The following is an 18,286-nucleotide window of genomic DNA, read 5'->3' as shown; positions in this document are numbered from 1 at the left end:
TGGCTCGAATCAATAAAAAATTTATTCTGAGAAAACTGTTCGGGTCCTAACGTTAAATTATGAAGCACCAACAAGCACTGACCAAGCACTAACGATTTACAAAATTTGATGCAAATTGGAGTCATTGTCCGGGCAAACGTGAAGTTAGCCCGAACAAATAAAAAAGGTATTCTGAGAAAACGGTTTGAGCCCTAACGTTGAATTATGAAGCACTAATAAGCACTAACAAAGCACTAACGATCTACAAAATTTGATGCAAATTGGAGTCATTGTCCGGGCAAACGTGAAGTTGATCCGAACAAAAAAAATTTTTATTTTGAGAAAACGGTTTGAGCCCTTATGTTAACTTATGAGGCACTAACGAGCACTAACGATCTAGCATGGTGCGATGCTGCCGGGCTATTTTATCCAGGCCAACTTCACAGACATGACATGCCCAATATTTTGCTCTAAGGTTCTGCACATAAATTGATTAAATTTTAATCTGTAGATGGCGAGTAACAGAGTTGATAGAGATTGAATTCACATTTTATCATAAACCTCTATTTGGGGTTCTATATTAAATGGACAAATTGAGATCAATGATTTCATCTTCATTCTAAGTTCTGATATTTCAATTGGCTGTTTCTCACTGGGAGCTTCAGGTAGAGTACCAATTGAATCAACTGCAGCGATGCAAGAGCCAGTGTGCATTGCAAGTAGTTTTACACTTACGGTTTACTTTACATGTACCTACAGTAGATACATCTGTTAGAATTTGTTTCCACTTTGACCAGAACTACCGTCCATCTTAAAATTTGTACTAGTAAACATTTATTAATGATGAATTTGGTCTGTCTTCTCTCACTGTCCACTATGACCCTTTTTCAAGATTCAAAATTCATTTTTCCTATGGATATGAATATCCAACTGGAGCGTAGTTCTTTGAATATTTTCTTCTTTCAAACAGCGTTTAGTATATATGTACTGGCAATCTGTATTGCAACAGTAAAACTCAGGCAGGCTATTCGTTGCAGCCTGTTTACTTGAGTCTGGGTTACTTTTGCTTCTGCTTTGAAGTATCATACCACCGCAAGGTAGGTCAAGATAGGCCTAATTACAGTGGTGTATAGCCTGAAGGCGGGAATTTAGTCCCGAGCAAGGCACCATATTCCTGCACTGTAGCAAGGGTATACTGCATTAGGTCACAAACAGTGACTTCATGGTTGTCCTTCCAACAGTTTCCAACTTTTGTTTTTTTTTTGTGCCGTACATCGTTGTATTAGTAATAAAAAATGCTACCCAATTCAGTACTTTTTTAGGGGCCATATGAAAAAATAAAATTGAAGATGATTTTTCTGAAACGAATCGTTGAAAACCTCAACGTCTTGTAGAGCTCATAAAGTGGTAGTGAGAATGTGTCTTTCTATTTTTTTGTATCTGCTCAAATAACATCGGAAAGAAATAAAAACAAAATCGGGAAATTTCGGTTTTTCTGGAATATCTTCGAAAGTAATCATAACTTTCTGCGCAATCTCAACTTTCTTATTTATGCGATATTTTTCTGAAATTTTAACCACAGGATGCTTCTAGTAAAGACAAGCTTATCGCGTATTGTAAAAATCAGACTTGAGCACTACGCAATGTCAACTTTCTTATTTATAGAGATACTTTTTTTTGAAATATAAACCAAAGATTCTTGTAGTAAAGGCAAACATGTCGCATATATTAAACATAGGGTGTGTGCATGCGCAGACTGCCCAATGTTAAGTAAAGTAAGTTGCAAATCTTTGTATGTCATTTATTTTCCACAAAAATAAAAAAATAATTAGCACATACAGTAGAGTGGGTAGATGTTACAGGATAAGTACTGATTGGATTTTTTTTATTGCCCCTCTTCAACAAAAGGCCCACTAGCATCGACTATTTCCTTCTCTAAATCTAAAGATTTATTAAATTCGCACCAATTGATTAGAGTGCCAGCCTTAACATCTCTATCTGATGTCCAGTAAAGTTCATACTAAAACGAGGGTATATCAAAATATTGTATGATGGTGTAGCTTATACCTTAATATTGATGGGAATAGTATCAGCCATTGCACATAGATCACGATTTAAGAATTTTAGCAGGTCATCGTAGATTAAATTTCCATGTTGGTCTTTGACTATGCTACAATGTTATAATTAAAATGTGTGTGATTGCATCCAACTTACACGTCTAAAATTCGATTGAGCAAAGTTATATCAACAGGCAACCTGCAAGCTCGTAATAGCTTGTAAACTTCCTGTCGGGGCAGTGTTCCCTTTTTTTGGTGATCGAACTTAATCAAGTATTCCCTCAACCGTTTCAAGTCGTCCCAGAGAAAACGTTTCAACTCGGTCAACGTGATTGCGCTACCAAGAGAAGAAAATCACTGTCATTTTCTGACCAGGGACCTACCGTATTGCGTCTCGATTAAATTTTTCTTCTACGCAGTTTGCAGAGAATGCACGCGATACTGTTATCATCTCCTGTTCTGTAAAATCGCTTCCCATAAGTCGACAGAGTTTGTTTCTAAAATTTTGAATTGAGTGCGCACGCGTCACGAAGGCACTATTTTACCTCAGCTTTTCGTAGGTTATCACCGGTGTTTCGGTAGGTATATTTTCGGCTACGAAATCCTTGTACGTTGGTCGAACAACTTTGCGTATCTTATCCATTATTAGTTTAATATTAGATTTTGGGAACTGAAAGTTTATAGTAAAAGTAAAACATTTGTTGTCATTCTGATACATTCTTGACAAAAGAACCGTTTTCTTTTCACATGAACTGACTTGTTATTTGAAAAGAAAACGCTAATAATATCGTTGGCTGATGATGACAGTATTTCTGTCGAAACGTCTTTTTAATAATATTTTATTTCTTGTATTTTATTACCTCGTGACAATTCAGTTCCATATATCGCAAGGCATAGTCATCTGCGTCTACTAACACAAATTTGAAACTGTTAATTACTAACGTCGCACCAACAAAAATGTGCTGAGTGCGGTAACATTCGGGCGGTTTACTTGTAAACACAGCTTGACCCGGCAATTTAATTTCTCCTCGTTTAAAAAATGGGCTAGTTTTAAAGCCCGAGTTGGCCCTAGCCAATTCGAAAACCGCAATGGTATCGTTGGACAAGAAATAGCTAATTACAAAAATTCGTCCGCAATTTTCGTCAATTGAAGATATCAATCTTCCCTCAAATCGTAGGACGTGGCTGTCCAATCCGTTTCTATAAAAATAACACGATTATGATGATGATTCTTGCTTTAAAAAAATTACTTATCGAATTTGAGAAACTTTTTAAAATCTCCATGGGGTGCCTTCGGCTCTACTGTGATGCAATTTTGAGCCGAGTCTTCAAAACTTCCATAACCATTCCATGGGGGTAGCTCGCGTTCCTGCGGTGTCGGTATTCCCATTTGCGAATCTAAAGGTTTCGGTATCGGCACGAAACTATCCAGCCCATATTTGGCCCGGTAATACTCTTTGGTGTAAGAATCACAGTCGGTAAGCACCACTTTTCTACCGTAAACGTTTATCATTCCACCTATAGTCAAGTCTTGCTCCAAGTAGTAGTCTCGGTGTTCCTTGCCACAGTCCAAACTGTCCACCACGTATCGGCTTGATTTTATATCATTGCCTAACACATTCAGCAAGGTTAAATGACAGTGATCACCAGGTCTAGGTAACCCAGTGTACTTCTTGACAAGTTTATCTCTTCGGAAAAAGACAGAACTAGACTTATGCCCCCCGTTATCTACAACCACCTCTTTGATATCAATTGTGTCATCCGACAGATAGTAGAGCACTTCCAAATGATGAAGATACCCATACTGAGTTTCTTGATCGTCCCAATATCCATAGAATCGTAACACCTACAATAGCCAATGCAAAAAGGCGCACAAATCATATACCACCTACTTTACGATCGTTCTCCAAGAATTTTCCTAGCGTGTCTATCTTTCTGCTCGGTTTCTTTGGCAGTCGCGTTTCGATGTCATACGCGCGACTTTTATAATAGGGATCCTCTGGAACATTTATCGGATCGGGAACGGCGATGCCGCAACGGTTTAGAAAGTTTCTAGTGAACTTGTCACAGTCCGTAATTTTGTAAACTCGCCCGTAGAATTCAACTTCATTTCCGACGTTCAAATCCATAACGTCGTAAAAATTCGCATTCATCGGAGCCGGAAAGCGCACCCTCGCGCGCGCCAGTAAAGTACCTTGAGATATGCCGCTGTTATCAATCTTCGGCTCCATCACTTGTATGGTGCCGTCTTCCAAAAAGAAGTAAATGACCACCTTGCGTATTTGAAATGGGGCGCACCTGTGCTCTTGTAATGTTTCTCGAAAAAATGCGTAAAAGCGCAATATCTGCAAATTTACCTACATCACCCCAATCTAATTTGATTATAAGCGTACCTGTTTATCGAACCCAATCCACGAGGGTATTTCGGGTACCTCGCCACGTGGATACAGCGAAGGGTATCGGTCAGTTAGATTACCTAACATGTTCGGCTTTACCCTTTCACATAGTGCGCCCACCCCCTTTTCTATGAAGTCGAATTTTGGGTCTATATTAAATTTCGTTTTTCCAATCTGAAAATTAATCCGCAGACAGAAAAATTCTAAATAGTAGATTTACTTACTAGTGGATTAAACGTAAATCCTGGAAGAAACGGGAGACCAGGACAACGAGCCATTTTAATTAATAAAGAATAATTTGGCGAAAAAAACTCGTCTATTTGAGAGTAAATTTCTAGTGACTTTTAAATATGAATCATCTTAGTTTGTTGCCATGGTTATTGTTGGTAGGAGGACGTAATCGATGATTTTTTTTGTTTCCATGACTACTTACAATTGTTCCAGCTTCGTGTAATCCTAATTGAATTTGAGTTGTTGATTTTTGAATGTTTAAAGTCTAGGTATTACCATTGATTATACAATGAATGCTATTACATATGTATATGTGAACCAAATCAAGGCAAAATCTGCTCAAAATTTGATACTTTGAGGTTACACCAATGCTGCATTCGATTTCTTCAATTTTTAGGAGAATTTTTCGAAACAAAATCTCCTAATGTGATGGTTTTGTCGGTCTGTTTCTCGGCTAACTCGAGAACGAAAAGAAACAGCGATGGAGTTCAAGGGCAGTGCTATTGAATATGAGCCGGATCAAAAGTCCGGTTTCCGAATGCGAGCTGAGTAGCAAGAAATCCTCCTATTGAAAATCGTATGCGATTCTTCGTATCTTGCTTTATTGCGACAGCGTATGTAGACGATGCGTATCAAAAACTGATATTAGTATAGGTTGTCTATCTATAAGAGGGTGATGTGAAATAACAAATGAGTCTTAATTAATTTAAATTGTGATTGCTGAGTGATGCCGATTTTTTTTCCAAATTTTAAAGATTAGATTCATTGATACTAAAGTTTCTTTAGCTTAGAAAATGTCAATGTTCTCCAAGTGCCGCACATATTGCATGGGTACCTTGGTATAACTTGCATCTGAAGGCTTCTGAAAGCCTAGAGGGGGAAGGGTGAAATTTATCACTTTAGGAGAATGAAATGTGCCTGATCGCTGTGTATGTATGTTCCTCCATATCTTAAGCACCGTTGGAAATTTTGAAAATCTCTTTTGATACTTTATTGTAGCTAACGTTCCGAAAATTTCCATAGACATTGAGGCGCCACGAAAGATTAATCATCGGCGATAAAGTACGAGAGCGAATGTGACTTTCCGAGAAATATGACCTATTTTATTATCGAATGTTCGTACACGTTTGGGAACCTTCGACTTTATTATATAAGCAAATCGGATTGCGTTATAGTTCAGTTGCAATTAGAACGCCGAGGTAGTAAATTGTTCGCGCTCTTGTAAATTGTGTATTCGTGTGTGATAAATGATACTTTTTCTGTTTTAGATTAATGGATATTTCAAGACTGTCATAAATTTATTGTTGATTAGTTGTTATAAATAAACGACGTAATTAAATTTATTTACGTTACAGTATTATCGGTAAATCCGGAATGATCCGTTTAATTCACGAGGTTCTTCGGACTAACCTGCACGATGTAACGGTAGCCCTAAATGTGGTTTTAGTTTTTTGAATGTTATAGAGGGTGAAGTGATTTTCCAATAACTGGTGGAATTGTAAAAGTTAACTTATCTCCTATTGTGGGATTTGTAAAATTTGCAGAAAATTCAGCGAGTGATAGTATACATATACACATCAGGGGGGTTACTCACCTCTGATTGGCTTTTAACAACAAATGGTTTACTTATTTACTCAGCCATCTTGAAATGGCGAATCAGGTTATTCCGGGAGATTTTGATTTTATTTTCGCGTTTGAAACACTGATGCGACCAGTGCGTGGTGCATAGTAAGATGTTCGAAGATTCGAATCTCCAGTGACAGAAAGGATGACCTATTGGCACTTGGTCACTGTAAAATTATCTCTAGGTTGGTTTCCGAATATCACCATGCACTAGAGCAAGTAGCAAGCAGCAACCCTCTTGAGCTCGTTTGGGTTAAAGGACATGCTAGAGCGTAAGGCAATGAGAAAACCGATGAGTTAGCCCGACTGGCCTCAAAACAGGTGTTTTATGGTCGAGAGCCTCCCACTTACAGTCGCAACTGTAAATAACTTAGTAACTCAAGACACCCAAACGCCATGCATCTCGAAGCTTGGTGTGTTTTTGCACAGGGCTATTTAAAGAACCTGAGAGGTTTGTGAATGTCCCGCTCTAGTCCAACTGAGACGATCCATGCGTTGTGTGTCTCCTGTCCGGACTAGGCTACGTGTACCCTTAGCTTCATCTCACGTGTGGAATGACTTGAGTGATGTTGAGGGGTCGGACGACTCTAGTCAGGGAGTTAGTACCTACAAAGTGCCCCAATGGGAGGTCTACGAGCGCGTAGACTTAGTCCATCCTCCTATCGTAATCCAGATCCTGACAACATATACCACTCACACAAGGACATTGTTGTTCAAGTGGAAGAAGTGTCCAAAAATCAATACTCAATTAAGTCAATAAAACGCTCGCATGTTGGTGGTTGGCTTTATATTAGTCTGTATGCGGCTTTAACTACTATATTTAAACCTTCAGGCAACTAAACATACACATGTGCTTGTACGTTGTAAGTAAATTGTTACTGAATCAGCTGTGATCTCACGTTCTGTTTGTTTCTTTACTTACCGCTCTACGTGAATGTATTTTTGATGTGCATACCTACTGATATCATTATGTGTGATTAAATTTGCGTAATTGTTGATATTTTGCTAGCTGCGTAGTAACGCGGTTAAAAAAAGGGCGAGGTTTCTTCCTTTTTTGTAATTTGCATAATTTAAAAATGAGTGACCCCCCTGATCAAGCAGTTGATCATGGAAAAGATCGGCTGTCGAAGAGAAAAATTGCGGGTATCAAAATTAAGAGTGTACTGTACTCGGTGGTTAAGAGGGTAAGTTTTTGTATTCCCGTATTTCACGGGCTGACTGACTGCTTTGTAGGTGGCGAGTGTCCTGTTTGTGTATGCCGTAGGCTACATGCAGTGGTCCTTTGGATGGTTTTTCGGACCGATTGTTCTTCTGGTAATTAGGGATCAGTATCGAAAATCAAAGGATCAGAAGAGTAAAATTACCAAATCTATAGCTCTAGCTCAGGAAGATGATGTGATCTTGGCACGAATTGAGGATCTACCTGCTTGGGTAACCCAGTATTTAAAAAAAATTATTCCATTCCTATGTTTTCCAGGTTTACTTCCCTGATGTTGAACGAGCTGAGTGGCTGAATAAGGTAAGCTGAAACTGGTAACTGAGTAAAAATTGTAATGATAAATTTTACCACCAAATCTGAATAGTCTTGTGCAACTTTGTCATGTGGTCAAGGGCACAGTTACAGGGACTATAAGTACCTAAAGCACAATTTTGCTGTCCGACCTGTATTTCTGTGTACAAGTTATTGTTTAATTGATATTTACAGTTGTGATGTAATTGTTTACAATTACTTCTCAAATTTCATAATTTGCAAAAAAATTTACATGGCATGAATACGGTACAAGGGTCCACAGGAATAGGTACAACTGATGATGATTTTATATTTGTATTTTTCTCAATTAACTTGATCGAGTCAGAAAATAGTGTATTTATTTAGTATCACTGTCTCCAGGTAAAATAATAAGCAGGACACACAAGGATACCTAACATTTAATTGGAACACATGTTCTAGTTCTACATCTATGCACCAGAGTGCTACTACAGAATCAGATATTACCTATTGATAACCTTGCTAAAACCAAAATTGAAAATAATGTGCTTTAATGTATCTATTTCTAAGGGGAGCCTGACCAGGCAACACTTAGGCATACCAAAGGCCCATTGAGCCTACCCCCTTTCTTTCACAACTAGGTTCAGAGCCCATGCCTATCAATAAAGGATAGATTCTGTTTACCCTAAGTTGCTTCAACTCCCCCCCCCCTCCCTCCCCCGGTTCCAGATTACTGTCACGGAACCAAGCAGCTGATGTCTATCTCTGATCAAGGCGTCACACTGACAGACCACATGCTCTGTAGTTTCATCTGCATTGCTACAGAACCTGCACGTGGGCAACAAGCCCAATGTACGTGTCCGAGCTGCCCCACCCAACATGGTGTGCGTCTGCATCACAGCCAACCACAAGAAGTGGCCCATCATTTTGACTACTCTATCAAGTCAGCCAGCTCCCTGGTGGGTGGAGCCTCTTCCTAATCGTACGAGTTTCCTGAAACAGAAATCAGCAATTGGATAAGACTCGATTCGTCTATCGACATAAATACAAGTCTTAGGGTTCAGTTGGCTGTCCCTCTGATAATAGAGTCCTCAACCCGGCTTAGATCTCTTACGCGCCCCCTGTAAACCGAAGGTTGATATGTAGGCCTGTCTGCTTTACAGCAAGTTGACGGCCTATTAAACAGGCCCCTCCCCCATATTGTGCTCCAAATGGGTAAAAAGGTTACCTCGTCCATCATCCCCCTTCCCCTAGTGATGCGGGCAGTTTCGATCCCCTTAGTACTAGCGGTATAACGGCAATTCTTGAAAGATACTGCATTTTGTGATCCCAAGGGCACACCTGTTCCATAGAACAATTTAGACGATTTGATCCGAAGAACAAGTGACATTTTTCGTGTGGGTAGATTTTGGAGGGGGTGGGGGTGATTAATTGTAAAATTTTTGAAAAAATCGAAATATAACCTAGGGAAGAGATCTGGGTATCAATTTCGAATGATTTTAATCAGAGGAATCCAATAGTAGCGGCAGAAATGTAATCCGGATACAGGAAGTCCATCAAAAGTCGCCATTTTTTAGAAAATGGCCGACTTTTGGTCGAATTGTATTTCCAAGGCACGCAGGGGCGTTTTGTTAATATGTATTTTTATTATATTAAGTATCATTATAAGTTTATATATTAAAACTTTGGAATATATTGGTTTTCACGGCCCGTGACGTCATCAGAAAGTGTGGTAGTGAAGCCTCTCATGCATGTCCGATGCTCTTCGGTTATAATATTTTTGTTACCATAAATGATTCCCTGACCCCAAAAACATAAATCGAGACACCTTAAATGATCTAATGTGCCATAGAAACATAATTCGTCCAAAAGTCTGTTATTTTCTAAAAATTGCGGCTTTTGACTGACTTCCTCTATCCGGATTACATTTCTGCCCCTACTATTGGATTCCTCTGATTAAAATCATGCGAAATTGACACCCAGATTTCGTCTCTAGGTTATATCCTTCGGGGTTATAAGGAACAGCTGTACCAAGTGGCACCTTGGTATCACAAAATGCAGTATCTTTTGGTATATTGCTAGTACTACCTGGTCGGTATCAAGAATCGCCACATGTGTCAAAAGCTCGTTATCTCCCGACGGCGCCCTCTCACTTACCTGGAGCAAAACTCGCGCGTGCGGTTGAAAGTTCTGTCGCTGGAGTACCCGATAGGATGCCTTATCGACACCAAATGCTAGGAGGACTCTACCAGGCTTCTTCCCCCAGATGAACGTCCTCCATAGACTTGTTCTGAAGCCAGGCTTTTGCCTCTGGAGGCGTTTCAAGATGGCGGCTGTGTCATACGGGATAATACAGCCATCACCAGATACCCTAGGGACGTGCTTCTGAACTTTTACAGATGCGCCATCCTAGGGTCTAATAAGAGAGACTGTCCTCTCCAACCAAACCAAGATCCACCGGGCGGATTCCAGCGGAACCCTACCAGCCGAGGAAAGGTTCCCCCCCTCCATTTTGTCAACTGCATTCATTGCAACCATAATGAGGCTCAGGGATGTCCACCTCCGGGTGCGACACTGGAACAATGGCCACCCTGAGCACCGCCGCATTGACTTGTTCATAGGTTCGTGGTGCACTCGCAACTTTAGGTGCTCCAGAACTTCTATGCTTCTTCTCAGACTGCCCTGAGTCAGACCCTGGAGTGCTTCCCTCTGATTTGGTCCCTGACGTCCCGATGACTTTCGTCGCTAACAGTCTAGTTTTTAGTCTCGACGAGCCACTTATAATCGTCACTACTCACACTGAAGTATGAATCACTTTAGGATCATTCAGGGTCTGTGTGGGCGTCCCTCTATCCGGCACTCGGGGACGCGCCCGGTGAGTAGGCAGCTACATGTTAGATGTGCTAATGGAATCAGTTTAATGATTATTTTAAGGTTATATGATATTTCTATTCTACATAGGTCGCACGAATGAAATAGAATATCTATGGTGGTACAATGATTCGTTTTTTACTGGTAGATAATGGCACCTTTCATATCACCCACGACTTGCACACAACAGAGGGGCCTACACAGCAAAGAAAGATTTATCTGTCCATTTCCAAAAACTAGTATGAGCGCCTTGAAAACTGGGCGCCTTTGTGGTTGAATGTAGTTTCGAGGGTGTTTGGGGGGGTACAAACACTTGATTACCTGTTTGCAAAGGTTGCCAAGGATTATAAGAGGAACTATCAAGTTCTTTTTGTTGGGGGTACTGCGTGGGGAGTATTCCATAACCCCAGAAACTTATGGTGTTAGCCACCAATAGGACATTTTGTGAGAAAACATCATCAAACCTCACAACATGGTAATGTGGCGCATTGAATACTCTACAAAAATGATAAGAGCTAGGAAGACTGGGCGCCCTTGTGGAAGAACGTGTTACTGGAATACCCCCCAGCATTTGTGAAGACTTGACTACCTTTTTCCAAAACTTACTATTTAGGGCTATTCAATTTTTTCGTTTTCAACCACTTGTTGCATTAAATTAATACAATATCTGTTCGGTATCTTTTTAGTGGCGAAACGTACAAAGTAATCACATCTCATTTGTTCTTATATATACCTTTCTATTTGAATACACTTAACACCCATAATAAAATTTCAGATTTTCAAGCAGCTATGGCCCAGCGTAAATTCCTATGTACGGGACTTAATTCGTGACAAAATTCAACCGAAAATGCAAAAGAAACTTCAGAAATTCAAACTAACAGGATTCAAATTTGAGAAGATGATTTTGGGAAGCATTGTAAGTGCACGTTATTGTGCCATTTGTACCTACATATCTATTGTTTACAGCCGCCACGAGTTGGGGGCGTGAAAGTGTACGAGGCAAACGTTGCTCGACACGAGATCATACTCGATTTAGACCTTTTGTAAGTAGCTCATTTAAAATGTGTTTACGTCTTTATTGCGATTTTTAGTTATGCAGGTGATTGCAATTTGAGCTTTACCATGGGTGCTGGAGTTAAAGGCGGGATTAAGGACTTTCAGGTATGGAAATTTGTGTCTCATACTCTGTTGTTGTTCAAGGTGGTCGAGGTTTCGTAAAAAGTTGTATCAGCATTCGTATTTGCTGTATTAAAACGCTTTTTTCTCCATCAAATGCTTAAACATAAATATCAGGTCTTTGCAAGTGTCCTTAAAACAATCACGTGAATTTTTCACGAATATAGGAAGGACCTAGTGTTCAAAATTTATTAACTATCAGATATATTAAATTTACAATGAAAACTCACATTTATTTTTAATCAACCAAAATCAATTGAGTAGCACGTAATAAATAAAAATTTCGGAAACAGTTGCAGGGAACACTGCGCGTCGTTTTGAAACCGTTGCTATCCCGAATGCCGTTAATCGGTGGATTGCAGATTTACTTCTTAAACAATCCCACAATCGACTTCAACCTGGTCGGTTTCGTCGACATTCTCGATCTGCCAGGTTTTAGGTTTGGTATAACTGACGAAACTCGCCCTCTCTAATTCTTTCGTTTCCAGCGATTTATTGCGTCAGCTGATCTTGGAGCAAGTGTCGTCTCTGATGGTGCTACCGAACAAGTTACCGGTGAAATTGAGCAAGCACGTCGAGTCGGAAATGCTGAACGTTCCCGAGCCGGAGGTGACTAAGGTGACGAATTTGAGAACGGTTTTTTCATATTGTGTTTTGGTTAAAGGGTGTATTAAGAATTCATGTTATCGAGGCGAAAAATTTAATGCGGAAGGATATTGGTATTTTAGGTAAAGGAAAGTCGGATCCGTATTGTGTTCTGAACGTCGGGGCGCAGGAGCGCCGTACACAAACGATTGACAATACTGTAGACCCAAAGTGGGACTACTGGTGCGAGGTAACTTGTTGTGTTTCTCTGTTCAAAGGCACACCAATTTTAATTCAGTTTGCATGTTGGTGGTTTTGTGGAGTTTCTGAGTGAGATTTACATTTGGTTAACATTCACACACACACAGACACCTTTTGTTTTGTTAGTTCTGTTTGTTTTTTGATAAATCGTTTATTAGTTTGCGGTTATGGATACCAATGGCCAACAATTAATTCTGCACCTGTATGACTACGATGACGGATCAAAGGATGACGATCTGGGCAGGTAATATGGATTTAAAGAAAAGGAGGGCGGTAGAGTAAAATTTATGTGCTTTGTTCTGTGAAATCTATTTCCAAGCATGTCTTATGTCGAACTAACTTGCATGAGTACTTCACTATAATGCATTGCGAATCATTGGTGTAAACATAAATCACAAATATTAGGCTATGGTTGACTCAATAGAAGGGCAGCTTGTTACTATTCACGTATGGGACTGGGATCCAGGATTTCCAGGTTCACAAAATGACGATTTACTTGGAAGGTACTTTTTGTTTGTTAGTAATGTGTATTAGTAGAAGCAATTGAGTTGATATTCTTTAGTTTGCTTACAAACCGTAACAAATTAGCTAGTTGCTATACTGCTGCCTGATAACCCCCTTTGCTTGCCTGTTGCACGAATAATATCATTCAATTGTTTATACATTTTAAACATTAAGTTTACTGATAACGTACTTATTTTGTTTTTCAAACAATTGTTTGTGGTTTACTCAAAAAGATAAGCTACATACATTTATGCCATACTACAATAAATTTAATTCAGCCTAATAATGAGAAATATATATCTTTAAAGCTTTGATTACACGAAATGATTAATGAATAATTTCTCATTTGGTCCATGAATACGGAAAATTTTCATTTCTACAATGTGTAGTTGCTTGTATGTTCGCCAGGATTAAGAAAATGCGGTTTTAATGGCTACACTGGACACCTCCATAACATCCAAAAAGCATAGTGATATAAGTAATAAATAATAAGTGGCATGTTTTTGATTAGGCTTTTAAGTATATTTTTTAACAGTGTTCAGTATGGGAGTGCACTCTGATCTTGATATATTTGGTACATTGGGGCCTTTTTGGAATTAAGTAGGTACATATCATATCTCGCAGATATGGGTCTATCACAACATTTATTAATTATAAAATACTTATGCGCCAAGGTGCGAATATGTTGACAAGAAACTGTACACCTGTCCTTGTCTTAGATAAATCCGAGAATCAGTCCATTTTTGTAGTACATCTTTTTCCATATCCATACCTCAAATAGAATTCTGAAGGGTATATTCAATGAAACTGTTTCATCTAAAATATTTTCAATTATATTACCGGGGCTCTACGGTGGGAGCCAAATAAATAATGCTGTGTGCAAAGGCGTGCGGTTAACAAAACCACTGTCCAGCTAACTGAAACAAATCAAAATTTTTTTAATAATTTTTCCTTGTATACTTCCGGCATGCACTACAAAGATAAGTGCCAATATTGACCTAAATTAATTTACTATGCAAATTTTCATCAATGATTGAAATAAATCTTGGATACGAAAGAAAAATCTGAAATGAACAGTATCTGGGTCGCACAATGGGCTCGAATAAACACACAATTAATTAGATAGATACTTTATTTCCATGTTCACCATTGGATATACACAAAAACAGCCAAAAAATAACAAAATAACAATATTACAATAACAAAAATTTATTCCGTAACACATTGAATGATAATAAAAACGAAATTCCTGAAATAAAAAGAAACTTACAAAGCTTGTTTCGACATAGTACCCTGCACGCAGATGGTCAATAATGAAAAATAAGAAAATCTTAAAATTACATAGTTTTTTCCCTTAATAGGTCCTCTTAATAATCTGGTCGTGAATAGTTTGCGATATTCAGACATACTTACCAAAGACGCTGCTAGTTTCAGTGTTTTAAAAAAAACTTGACTCAGTAACTTGAAGTAGCTTGAAAAACAAGATCAAAAAGATTCTCGGAGGCTGCTCTGACCGTAAAAACTTTTAACTTTCACCATTGAATAAGTAATCATCGTTCACTAATCAGACAACTTGACTTTAAATAAATTTAAAATGTAAATAACCATCTGTATTGCAACCATCCAGCTGTAACTAGATTATTATATATCTTTATTGACGGCCAAGCCAATATTTTAGACATTAATTCCAATAACATATTTTACTTAATATATAATCAAAATAACACATCTTTAGTAAAAAAATAACAATGTATGATTAGATATTAATCATAAGAATAAATTAAATTACTTAAACTACTATATTTAAACAAAAATGTAACTAATCTAATCTAAATCGCTCCTACAATGCTAAAAAACAGTAAAAAGTTAAGTCGATGTCTTGTTTAAAATTGTCGTTTCAGAAGGTCTGCGATGAGTTTAGTTGATAAATAAAACAAGTCTATTTCTGGAAACTCATTGCATGTAGCAGGGATCCTTGCTAACGGTTGACTCATAGTGTAGTTGTATCGATAGGTAGCTTCTTTAAAAAGTTGATCGGGTAGTTCTTTGAGGTATCGTGAATTGAAGAGCACTAAGAAGCTTAGGACAATCCAGAGTTCCTTTTAGTAGTTTAGCTGCGATTAGGACATCAGCTATTTTCCGGCGGTCTTCAAGCGGTATAATATTATATTTTGCCATGATGATGTTCTTGGAATTCAAATTGCCAGATTTGAATTTTATATAATTCAGGAATTTGGATTGAACTCGTTCAATGCTATGAATCAAATAGTTGAAGTTAGGTGACCATATTGGACAAGCATATTCCAGAGTGCTCCTACAGTAGACGTTAAATAGAGTCACTAAAACATAGACATTACGAAAGGATGCACAATTTCTTTTAATAAAGCCCAGCATTTTGAAAGCTTTATTAACCTTTTCGTATGTGTTGGCTAAAAGTCAATTTTTCATCAAAGAGTACACCCAAGTCCATTATGTCGTGAACTCTTTGAAGCGGAGGATCATTAATAGAGTATTTAAATGCGTGAACTGTTTTTCTCCTCGATTTTGTAAATAATTTACATTTACTAGCATTCAGAGACATGCAATTATTTAGGCACCATTTGCTCAATTCATCCAAATCCCTTTGAAGTAAAAAGCTGTCCTCTGTGGTTGAGATAACGCAAAATAATTTCAAGTCATCTGCAAAAAGCAGGCAAGAAGTGTTCTTCAGAGAATATGGTATATCGGTAACATATATACTAAACAAGAGAGGTCCAAGATGACTACCTTGGGGCACTCCTGATAAGGCTTCTATCAAGTCTGACCTTTCTTCAGCTACCTTTACTGTCAACTTCCTCTCACATAAATATGAACTGATCCATTTTAGTATAACTCAGTGAAATCCATTTCCTTGTCAAAATTATATGGTCAACTGTGTCAAACGCTTTGGCGAAATCTGTATATATGATGTCCAGATGTGCATTATTGTGAATTGCTTCATATGGTGCCTATTGTAGTAGGAGAAGATTAGTGGTAGAAGATCGTCCATTTCGGAATCCATGTTGTTCGTCGCAAAGGTAATAATTGATAGAGTTTTTGAGTTTATCATAAACAATTGATTCAAAAATCTACTCTTCAAACACTCATTAAATAGGTAATATATGAAGAGGCATTAAAAGATTAGAGGTACACTTCGTACGAATATTGCGGGTATTTCTTCAATTCCGGGGTTTGATTTCTTTGTATGCACTGAAAATCTTTGTAATCAAAGCTTTAAAGAATCGCAATTTTTAATTTGCTTATTAATTTTCAAATAATAAAAAACGCTTGGTACCAATTTTTACTTTTGACCTTCAACGTAATTTGTACAATAATTGTAGAGCTGCAATTGACATCAATACAATCGCAAAGAAGGGAGAAGATGATATGGTATGCGATATTTTAGTAAAATATGTCTAGTTTCATTATCATTTTTAGTGGATCACTCTTGAACAAGCTAAACACGGCATGGTCCATGTACGGTTCACTTGGTTCGTCTTAACTACCAATTACTCGGACCTACGTGCGGTAATCTGCGCGAAAAGTGCCTAAGCTTTCTTTAAATTGTCATCTTAGGTGCTGGAGGAAACGCAAATGCTACAAGTTACCTCGATGAGTACAGCTCTACTCATCATTTACGTAGATTCAGCCAAGGGTTTGCCTGTAAGTCGTATTCTAAGTGGGATGTATTGCGAAACTGTGATATTTCAGCAAGCCCGTACTCAAAGCAAACCAGATCCGTACCTGCTGTTAACAGTCGGGCGAGAAAGCCAACAGACGTCAGTCAAGAAGAAAACTTCGGACCCGGTTTGGGAACAGGGTTTTAACTTTTTGGTTAATAATCCCAATGCCGACACGTTGTATCTGAATTTTATTGATCATAAAACAGGTGCTGGTCTAGGCGAGCTGACCTACAACTTGTGCGCCTTGTCTGAGAAGCCTAATTTGTGTGTCAATTTACAGCCATTTGGTTTATTGAAGAGTGGCCCGCAGGCCAAGCTTACATTTTCAATGCATTTAAGGGTAAGTTGCGCAGGCACGATAATATAAATACAGCTGATCCATAGATTTTGAAACATTACATTCCCGAAGCCGAGGACCACGTTTCCAAGCTTAAGCGTAACGATTCTGAACTGTCTACAGGTTCAAAAAGAACGATTTCGCGCGAAAGCTCATTAAAAAGTGAAACAGAATCTAACGTACAAGAAGGTACAGAATCTCTCGAGCAGATTTCTGTCCCTTTGCAGTCTGCTGTTCCACCAGAATCTCAAGGCAACGGTCTTACTCATAGGACTCTTACTGACACTTTGTAAGTAAACAATTGGGGAAATGTGTGTGCAATTCGCCATTGCAGTTCGGCAGGGGAGGCTGGTCTTGGACGGATTCAAATCACACTGCGCTACAGCGTTCAAAGACAGCGGCTAATTGTTGTTATTCACAAGATAGCGTAAGTAGTATGTAGGTGTGATTCGGTGCAAGCGAATAATTTTAGCAATCTGCCTTTGCCATCCAAAGATCCGTCTAACATACCCGACCCGTATGTCAAGCTGTATTTGTTACCAGGTAGGTCGAAGGAATCGAAACGAAAAACACAGGTAATGAGTACATTAAATTTGCGACTGTTCTAAGAGTGCATCGTTTAGGTTGTGAAAGATAATTGTAACCCAGTTTTCGATGTAACTTTCGAGTATGTACTGTCCCAAGGAGAGTTACACACCCAACAGCTTGAAGTAACGGTAGCTACACAAAAGCAGTTATTTTCAGGAAGTAACACCATGGGCCAGGTAAATATAACTTGTAGATTTGCAATATGAAATATTTTCGTGTAATGCAGGTGCTTATTGATTTGGGCAAGTTTAATTTAACCCAATCAAATACATTTTGGTTCGATCTACAACCAGAAGTTGAATCTTAAATGTTTGCCGTGCGATTGATGGTGCCTTTTAGAAGTGCTTAACTGTAAGCTTTTAATAATGTTGTTTATATACATAATTAATTGTTATACTAACTTATTCTCATTGTATTTACTCTATTATTGTACAAACCTGGATGTCATTATAAAGATTAGTGGTGATATTTATAAACAATTCTCAGAT

The 18,286-nt window shown here is 38.4% G+C and overlaps 2 protein-coding genes across 4 annotated transcripts; one reads left to right on the top strand and one right to left on the bottom strand.

Moving 5' to 3' along the window:
* Positions 1-1,766: 1,766 nt before the first annotated feature.
* Positions 1,767-4,808, bottom strand: LOC116180334 (EF-hand domain-containing family member C2-like). Of its 2 annotated transcripts, XM_031500269.1 has the most exons (10): positions 4,657-4,808; positions 4,430-4,606; positions 3,929-4,381; positions 3,287-3,882; positions 2,897-3,236; positions 2,582-2,706; positions 2,420-2,533; positions 2,194-2,373; positions 2,047-2,149; positions 1,767-1,999 (listed from the first exon to the last, which is right to left on the bottom strand). In XM_031500269.1, the coding sequence occupies exons 1-10, from the start codon at positions 4,708-4,710 to the stop codon at positions 1,865-1,867; spliced, it is 2,277 nt and encodes a 758-aa protein (XP_031356129.1). In that variant the 5' UTR covers positions 4,711-4,808; the 3' UTR covers positions 1,767-1,864. The 2 variants fall into 2 exon arrangements, with proteins under 2 accessions (XP_031356129.1, XP_031356130.1); XM_031500270.1 differs by lacking the exon at positions 2,194-2,373.
* Positions 4,809-7,078: 2,270 nt separating this feature from the next.
* LOC116180332 (extended synaptotagmin-3-like) lies at positions 7,079-18,286 on the top strand. 2 transcript variants are annotated; one of them, XM_031500267.1, is made up of 19 exons: positions 7,079-7,470; positions 7,520-7,717; positions 7,764-7,805; positions 11,422-11,562; positions 11,613-11,689; positions 11,738-11,807; positions 12,116-12,261; positions 12,311-12,431; positions 12,487-12,657; positions 13,074-13,171; positions 16,532-16,580; positions 16,629-16,718; positions 16,767-16,853; positions 16,902-17,213; positions 17,258-17,499; positions 17,545-17,637; positions 17,683-17,785; positions 17,834-17,974; positions 18,025-18,286. In XM_031500267.1, exons 1-19 carry the CDS (start codon positions 7,363-7,365, stop codon positions 18,103-18,105), a joined length of 2,370 nt encoding a protein of 789 aa, XP_031356127.1. In that variant the 5' UTR covers positions 7,079-7,362; the 3' UTR covers positions 18,106-18,286. The 2 variants fall into 2 exon arrangements, with proteins under 2 accessions (XP_031356127.1, XP_031356128.1); XM_031500268.1 differs by lacking the exon at positions 13,074-13,171 and adding an exon at positions 12,827-12,912 and having other exon boundaries at positions 7,085-7,470.

This window comes from Photinus pyralis, unplaced genomic scaffold (assembly GCF_008802855.1).
Source record: "Photinus pyralis isolate 1611_PpyrPB1 unplaced genomic scaffold, Ppyr1.3 Ppyr1.4_LG9, whole genome shotgun sequence".
Lineage (NCBI taxonomy): Eukaryota > Metazoa > Arthropoda > Insecta > Coleoptera > Lampyridae > Photinus > Photinus pyralis.
The sequence above is the reverse complement of the archived record's forward strand: the minus strand, read 5'-3'. Positions and strand labels throughout refer to the sequence as shown.

Bases quoted from the DNA above. Each gene is read 5' to 3' on its own strand.
- LOC116180334 (XM_031500269.1), bottom strand. From the start codon at position 4,710: ATGGCTCGTTGTCCTGGTCTCCCGTTTCTTCCAGGATTTACGTTTAAT. The intron at 2,374-2,419 runs GTAGGTCCCTGG...TTCTCTTGGTAG, and splicing joins TTTAATCGAGACGCAATACG to CGCAATCACGTTGACCGAGT. The intron at 2,150-2,193 runs GTAAGTTGGATG...ATAACATTGTAG, and splicing joins CTCAATCGAATTTTAGACGT to CATAGTCAAAGACCAACATG.
- LOC116180332 (XM_031500267.1), top strand. From the start codon at position 7,363: ATGAGTGACCCCCCTGATCAAGCAGTTGATCATGGAAAAGATCGGCTG. The intron at 17,214-17,257 runs GTAAGTTGCGCA...GCTGATCCATAG, and splicing joins CATTTTCAATGCATTTAAGG to ATTTTGAAACATTACATTCC. The intron at 17,786-17,833 runs GTAATGAGTACA...TGCATCGTTTAG, and splicing joins AATCGAAACGAAAAACACAG to GTTGTGAAAGATAATTGTAA.